The sequence below is a fragment of the Palaemon carinicauda genome, chromosome 1 (genome assembly GCF_036898095.1).
Source record: "Palaemon carinicauda isolate YSFRI2023 chromosome 1, ASM3689809v2, whole genome shotgun sequence".
NCBI lineage: Eukaryota > Metazoa > Arthropoda > Malacostraca > Decapoda > Palaemonidae > Palaemon > Palaemon carinicauda.
Window position 1 is genome coordinate 66259455 of NC_090725.1, and position 8957 is coordinate 66268411.

At 32.4% G+C, this 8957-nt stretch overlaps 1 protein-coding gene across 1 annotated transcript in view; it reads right to left on the reverse strand.

Annotated features, from left to right (window-relative positions):
* Positions 1 to 1559: 1559 nt before the first annotated feature.
* Positions 1560 to 8957, reverse strand: part of LOC137648633 (protein phosphatase PTC7 homolog) — a 399456-nt gene continuing 392058 nt past the window's right edge. The window contains exons 3-5 of the mRNA XM_068381592.1: positions 8397 to 8595; positions 6462 to 6718; positions 1560 to 5525 (exon numbers count right to left, since the gene is read on the reverse strand). Of these exons, the coding sequence (XP_068237693.1) occupies positions 5476 to 5525; positions 6462 to 6718; positions 8397 to 8595 (506 nt within the window). The 3' untranslated portion in view covers positions 1560 to 5475. The remainder of the gene's footprint in view (positions 5526 to 6461; positions 6719 to 8396; positions 8596 to 8957) is intronic.

Genomic DNA, 8957 nt, shown 5'->3' on the forward strand with positions numbered 1-8957 from the left:
CTAGCAGTCACCGTTTTTACATTTAAAATTTGTTTTTTGCAATCGTTTTCTTTCATAATCTATAAGAACTTTTCTGGGTCACATTGGGAAAAATATAAAACCTTTTTAAGGAAAATTCATCCAGGAACATTCTCAAATTCATATCCATTATACTTTTTTTATGAATATTTTTGTACGCGTAAGTAGCATTTTATTTTTACCCACTTCTCAAAATTTATTATAGGGAGTTTTCTACTGTATTGCAATTCTAATTATTATGTCATTAAGTTTTAAGATTTAGAAAAAAAAAAAACAAATGAATGTCAAATATAATGGAAGCTATAGGGATTTGAAAAAAAATATTTGTTCCAAGGTTTTGGTTATAGCTCGTTGGTCCTAGGAATGAACAGCACTAATAAAGTGTGCGGTCGTCTCAAAGACTTGAATATTAAAGCAATTATTTTTCTCAATTTCCTCTGCACAGACCCTCAGCCTGTACCATATGGGGGAAGAGGTTATTTTCGTCATCTTATTTTTTTTAATTTCCCCTGCATGGCCACTCACCCTGTACAGTATGGGGGAATGGGTTGGAAGAATAGTTTTGTGTTCTTATATCCCCTCTTCGTGTGGACTTGTTACCCAACTCTAGGTCCTCTACTGGCTTGAAAGATAAGCCTTGATAAGTGTTGACCCCAACACTTGGTCATGGAAAGCAGTGAGGAGGGTCTTTGTTGGGCCAAAGGACTTTGCCTGCAGTGAGTTGCAGAACTCTGGATCAATATAGTGTATCTGATTGTAGTTAAGCTCATGTAATGAAGAGTTGAACTGGACAAAAAGTTACTCTCCAAAACTGAAACATTTCTTTTGAGAAAGAGAAACATATGGAGGTCATAGGGGGCTAAAGGAATAAGATTTTGAAGCTGAATCTTTTATCGAGACCACATTTGCCAAAAGACAGAGGGGTAAGTTTTCTTAAATTATTGATATCTTGCCCAAGAAGCAAACATTCCTCCATGCTCTGGAAATGTTTATCTGGCAAAGGGTCTTCATGTGACAGGAGTGAACTGGTGGCACCCCGCAACCACTCCTGCCTATTCAAGAACACAACCAACTCTGGTAGTAACTTTCCACTTGGCAAGTGAAGAAGGAGAGAACTCATGGGGCAATTTTTCCAAATATTGCTGAAAGCAATTACCAAATGTTCACACAGTTAAAAGTGGAAAAGAAGAAAATTAGTTGGAAAACTAGTATGACACAATTTGTAGTTACGTGGAGTTGCACTATGGAATAAGGTACAGTACAGACCATTAACTAGATCGGGTAAGTCCAGCTGTAAGAGGGGTATTTGTTTTGATGGCAGATAAAGGCAAACTGCTTTTAAATGCTCAATTACTGTACTTTTTATTCATTCAGCATAAAACCTGTATTTATCAATAAAATCTTAAATGAATATACTTTTCCCTCTCAAAGAGCAAAAATAAAATGAAAAATAAAACATGGGTCGCACAATTATTCAAAAGTGATAAGAATATAAGGAATATCAATGCACATTATGCAAATTAGGTTTAAATAAAAAATCCTTATAATGTATTAATATAATACAAGTATAGTACACAATATATTGCATTGTCTTCAGCAACATCATACACAATGACTCCACCATTTGATAGATCTCTTCACAACAATAAGTAGGACATAATATTAGTATGGACTGTTTTTGAAATACTTTTAACTCCTTACAGGTAATAATTGCTTCTACAGAAGAGGATCACTGTGCATCTAGATTTCTCTCCACTAGCCTCCTTCAGTAAATTACTGTACAAAATTTTGACATTAGTTTTCTTAAAAATATCTCCTTCCTGCTTCTTCTCTTTTCTCAATGCCACTCCTGCTTTTTAGTTGTAAGCATATGGCTTCTTTGACTCAACATCTACATAATACATGGCAAAATGAAAACAAAACAAAAAGCATCACAGACACCAAAACTGTGTTATTGTGATAATATTTGAAAATCCAAACTTTTCCATGTAGCGTAATCTTATATAAGAGTAATGAGACATGACAAAATTATCACAAAAATACAGCTTAGATAAAAACAGTCCAGGTGTCCAAAATGTGTGATAAAATACATCAAATCCCTTTATACATATAAAGTACAGTATCAGAAAAAGAATCTTTTTTAAGAAACCACTAAAACTTTATGTGGATAGTGTATATTGTCACACATTTTGTGCATCGTTCAACTGTTCCAATGAAGTCATGAACTGTTCAAGTATTCTTTTATTCAACTTTACAAAAATATTTTGCTGTATGTAAGCAAACATACCTATGTAGAAATGTTGAATATATAGAGCCTATTAGCCCTTAACAGCTAACAACACTAATACAAATATAATAATACACCAGGAAGTGACCACCTGAATATTTCAAGCAATATACACTTTTATCGTCTATTGTACATACATGCAAATACATGTTTATTCATTCACATCATCAGCTTTCACAGATATTCTAATGATGTACGAAGTTACTATCTGAAATTGACTAATTCAAATTAAATAAAACTCCGGCTAAATTATCCATCTCCAATGTTGCTTGATTATCAGATATAAATACTGTACTGTACTATTAGGTGAAGTGCATGTGGAGCAGTCAAGATAAGTAGACAATTTCTAGGTGGATAGCACAAATAATCCATAAATAGAGTCTACAAGGAATTTTCCAAGAATTCAGTAATTATTAAACAAACATAAAAAAATATGACTGGAGAGATTAATCATGAATCATAGTAGTATGCCACTCAATGCCTATTTCATTTTCCTTTATAATTGAAGATTGCAAATCATCTGGTGTGTTTTTTTCCATGTGGTTTTCTTATTTGTTTAACTAACTGGCAAGTACAGGAGTTATATGACAAAATTCAGTTTTTTACCGTAACCAGTGATAACAGTAACTACCTAGACTAAAAATTACTACGTTCCTAAGCAAGATGAAATCTCACTACTACCATTTCTTGTTCCTTAATATTTGGGACCCCAGAAATATGATAACACAAAATGCAAAGTGTAGCATGGTGTGCGTTCCGTATAACTTGAAAGATTCTAATACAAGAAAAAAATTGAGGTTTTCCTCATGTCAAAGGGAGCCTGCCCAGATTATATAGTAATTATTTTACCTTTAGCAAATGAAACCCTCTCACCATGACCAGTCTTCAAAGAATCTCTTTAACAACCTTGTATACAACATACCAACATAACAGAATCCAGCATTTCCCAAGTAAATGGGTCTATTTGACTAGATCAGTATTAACGTTTGGATAAAAATCCATCAATGACAACTTTCACTTAAACATCATTGAAGCCATGAGAACATAAATAATTTCACAACACAAACAAAAATAAATATTAAAACACACAACCATTACCTAGTATATATGACAACCATGACAATTTTTTAGGGAAAAATAGAAAATTAAATTTGCTACTGCATTCAAACTGAAAATTCTTTTTCTTTTAGAGACAAATTAAATTTCATACTTAAAAATGAGGCAGTCATATTAAGGCTTAGAGCAAATATCAAATTGTAAGTGTAAACATGAAATTAAAGCATATGTATATATAAAGTTGGATTATAGTCTTGGAGGAAAGGTGTCTGTAATGTGGTGAGATGGTAAAAACACTGTTGTTTAGAAAATAAAGGTTATAAAGTTATAATATACACACTTTTCAAACTCAATTCCTGAAGATATTGAATTATAAAAATGAAAGATAAAGTGTCATATTAAGATGGAGAAGGGAGTATATGGAATGTGTTAACAACTGTTATCTAGGACTTTGGAGAAGTATAAGTCGGGTCAAGTATATATATTTTTCTCAACATAATCATGAATTTTGTATGATAAAAGCTCTCTTATAGAACTATATCTGGTTCCTCGAATAACACGTAATGAAAGAAAATTGTACGGCCACTTTACAAGTTAAACAAGTTTTGACATTTTAGCCGAATTAATACAGAAACACATCATCCAAGCTTTTAGAGCTTAGGAAAATATGAGCTCTTTGTGAGCTTTTCTTAACATGTTTACTAGTAAAATTTATCTCTCATCAGAAAGATTAGCTTAGTATCATGGCTCACTTCTGACACATTAATTGAAGCTAACTGGCACCTGAATGTACTTTTGAGCTGTGCCCATTCATGATTTCATTAGAAAGTCAATCATCCCTTTGAGAAGACTGGTCAAAATAAACACTCGCACAGCTAAAGGATGGAACATGAATTCATGGTTGCAGATACACCTTCAAAATTCAAAGACTCTTATATTACACATTGGGTAATTTACTGATGAAAGCAACTGAAACCCTCGGGATACTCTAGGGTAGCATTAACTAAGAAAACAATGATATGTAGAAGAACCCAGTACAGTATTTCCTTGTTAATCTGGTATTGGGATATTTTTTCAAAGGGTTGGCTGGAAATTACAAACTGGGAAAAGTTAGACAAAAATTACAAAAGCATCTTTAAGAAACACATAAAAAGCATGTTAAATATATATAGTATAATATAAAGGAATGGCAAGAAATAAATTATAGAAATTTATACATGCAAAAAATATAAAATTTAATAACTGATGTACATAAAACTACACAAAATGCAGTTAAAACCATAAATGTTAAAATAATCATACGTATCCTGAGAAATATGTTGAATAAAATGCATTATATAGGACTTTTTCAATAAAAAAAAAATGTATAAATAAAATGAATGAAATTTCACATATATTCACAAAATCTGCATAGAAAATAAATCTCCTCAATAGTTCCAAGTTAACAAGGTGATACTGTACTTGTATAGGTATTAAATAAAACATGAGACAGAATTTCTCAAGAATCATTAGCTAAATTCAGTCGGAAAGCTTTTTGTATGTGAATTTTAATTTTTCAGAAATGTGTCTAGCAAAACTACAAAGCTTGTGAAAATTAAAAAGTGGCTGTATTTCCTTACGTACATTGGAAATCTTTAAATATATGTCATGAATTGTATTTTAGAAGTGCCAAAGTCACAGCAAATATCTGACATTTTTATTTTGATTATCAGGTTTGGCTCAAATTTCTACTGTACTGTGGCTTGTTCTACTTATTGGGTCGTGATATAATATATTACCAAAAATCAAACTAAATCAAGTCTGGTATCTCTACAGTAGGAGTGGGTAACATCAGGGGAAGTCCTACAAAGTATCCATGACAATAACTCTTAGGCCTTTCAAACTACAATTTTTTAATAAAAGAATGAATTACAGAATATTACAACCATAAGAACGGATTCATTACAATTCGTGTTACCTGGCTAAAATGTCCTGCCCTGCACTGCACTTTATACAAATGTAATACTGTTGTGCTGAATTAACTATTTGCTGTGATAGTGTGAACTGGTGGAGATCCAAAATGAGTTTTGAGATGCTGCATTAAATTACAATATTGTTCTGGGGCCCCACTGACTCTACACTGTTATCGTTGCTAATACTACCGTTATATCGTCTGGTTTTCCACCTGTGGAAGAAAAAAATAAATAAATAACTGTCCCTTTACACACACACTGTACACATAAATTCAGTTCAAAAATGATAAACCAAATACTGATGTTCACAAATTGGTCATATTTTAAATTTTGAATTTACAAGTAGGTAGTTTAATTTTATCTAATTCCATTTTAGTTATTGTTATTATAAAATCTGAGCATAGCATTATTTATAAGATACTTCAAGGTTATGACTATTTTAGGCTCCAGAGCCTTTAAATATGCGGCCCCAAGACTATATAATAAGCTCCCAAGAAACATTCGAATGATTGAAGACATTAAGGCTTTCAAAAGGAAACTGAAGACTATAATTTCACGAGTCCTTTGACAGTGACGATTTAACAGTAAATGAACAATACGCGATATGAAACGTTGAATACTCTGAAAGAACAAGGTAAAACGACAGTACTGTATGGGACCGGAATAGCAGCCATCAAAGTAAAGCAAGTAAGTATTACAACAATAAATCATTATATTGTATCACAATTATTTACCAAATAAACAATTTTACGACACTCTAAATGCAACCCCAAATTTTTACCCGCTAGGAATTCTGATGTATTTACCAAAATTACACCTTAGGGAATCAGCAAAAGCTAAGAAAAGGTCAACTGAAAAGAATTCTTTCATATGAAATATTGAACTCGAAAGTCATAGATCAGACGATAGCACTTAAATAAATTTATACAGCACATTCCTGATAAACTTTAACATACGACAGAAAATTACACATTCAGCTATTATAATTTCCTTATTCCACTGCAAAGTACAAGCCACACAATCCAGCTTGTGATCTAAAGTTGAGTAAAAATCAAGAACAAAGGATAATTACGCTAAATGATAAAACTACTCATAATAGAAACCAGCCTAAGCATAACATAGAGCCAATACAACAAAAAATATCTTACCTATTGCATTAATACCATTTTCCCGTGCATTACGAGCAAATGGTGACATATATTCTTCATCAAAAGCTAATTTTCTCGCTTGCTGTGCAATTGAATTTGCTGCTTGCTGAAGCAATAATAGATCGGTTGAGCCCTGAACTTTCGCCATTTCCTTGAGAATCATTGAATCCGGTAAGTTATCAAACACTCCATCAGTGGCAACCATCAACATGTCTCCCTCTTTCACTAGGAACTCTCGGGTCTCTGCGCTCTCAGGTCTGGGGATTAAACAAAAATGGTCATCATGGCACATTGGACAGTTGTATGAGAAATAATGCGGATAGTTATTTCATTGCTACAGAATTTTTTTTCCTGGGCCTTTACACTGCCTGTCAGAATTCTATAACCAACCCTATATTTATTACACATATCACAATCTTGAATGTAAGGCTATGAAGCTACTTATAACTTCTAATGAACAGAAGAGTAAGGTGATGAAGAATGCATTCCTTCAGGATCTGTTTCAATAGGTTCTTTAAAATGTTTTAAGGTAGCTAATAACAGCAATAATTCTAATAAACCTTATAAAACCAATTAACAAATACTTAAATATAAAATTAAAAAGGATAGCTCCACATCTGATATTTATTGACGGTTAATATATCCTTTAATTTCTAGAGTGAATAAAATTCCTTTAATAAATGCACGAGTACTTGCTATTTTGGCCTTTTTCTCTGACTAATTAAGGCTGGGGCATAATAACTTGCATATCAATCGACTAAAATGAGAATACCATTTCATTTTCCATGTTCATTGTTTACTTTTGAGACTGATTGTGCATCTAATCAACAGAATATTCAATCAGTCATAGAAAACGTAGTTAGATCATATCAATAAGTTACATTTCGAGACTTTGGAAGCAACACAGAATATTTCTATTCTATCTTATTTATCTTCCTCTTGGTTTGCTAGTTTTTATAGTTTATATAGGAATTATTCATTTAATGTTGTTGCTGTTCTTAAAATATTTTATTTTTTCTTATTTCCTTTCCTCATTGAGTTATTTTCCCTGTTGGAGCCCCTGGGCTTATAGCATACAGCTTTTGCAACTAGGGTTGTAACTTAGCAAGTAATAATAATAATAATAAACGAGAAGGTAATATTTAAACAACACAAAGCAGAGTACCTGAAGCCTGAAAGTTGCGCTAGAAAAACAAGTTTTTAAAGTAAAAGCTATTATTTCCATACGTTACTTCGAGTAATGTAATTCTATTATAATATACGGATCAGGAAAATCTAATATTTTTTACATTAATTTTCTTCGTGCATAAACCCAAAAAGAAAAGAAATATGCAGTATAACCAGGTGTTGTCAATATAGCCAAGATCACCGCTATTACAATTAACACTTCTTTCTAATCTTTTAATCAAAATATTTTATTGATTTCAACACAAATTTAATGCCTAGATTTTAAAGAAAATTTTTAGAAACACACAGTTAATCCGAATACCACTGCAATAAATGATACTGTGAATTATGTGGATAAAATCCACGTGACTCGTAGTATGAACAACCTACTGAAGGATGCCCAATAAATTCTTTTATATCTTTCCAAAGCAGCTAGAAAACATGGCCAACAGATAGTTTTATTTATAAATTATAAACTCTTTATATTACAATGAAAATAAGAGAAAATAAACAAACACTGCGTCAATATGCGTATGAGATGTTGATGATGCGTATGAAATTTATAAAGATAATCAATTAGGAATTGGACAGTCCTTCCATAAACTATTCAGAGAATATCTATTCTAAAATGTAATAAAACATTACGCTGGCACATGGAGAGAGAGAGAGAGAGAGAGAGAGAGAGAGAGAGAGAGAGAGAGAGAGTACGTAACAATAAATATTTATGAGAATTCCCCTTGCAAGATTAATGAAACTGCCTGTACTGACCCATCACTTAAAACCTGAGCACCGGTGCCCGGCGGAGGTAGAGAGAGTTGAAAAGGCGTGTTGAAATAGTGCTGTTGTTCTTGTGACCGATGCACAACAGAGCCATTGCGCATGATCAGGAACCCGGAGTCCCCAATGTTCGCCGAATACAGATGGCCTGCATCGCCAGACAACACAACAACGCAGGCTGTGCTGCTGCCTGTAAAAAAAATAACACAAAAATGTCTTACATATAACAATAATTATTTCATGCGTTAAATACAAATGTAAATAGTTATGATAAAGCCAAAGATTATGTCTGACTATTCCAACCATTTGTAAGAAAATAGGAACATCAACAAAAACCATTGTAGCAAGTTAAAATCAAAATTAAAACCGAAATCATCAATCATCTCAAAGACAATCTAATGCAGTCCAAAGGAGCTTCATCTTCTCAGGTTTATGGATAGTTCTGAGAATTAATATTATGAATCCTTAATCTCCATAAACAAAAATATATTCTTTTCTCGGCTATATGGATGAAGATCCAATTCAACAACAACAACAACAACAAAATTCTAT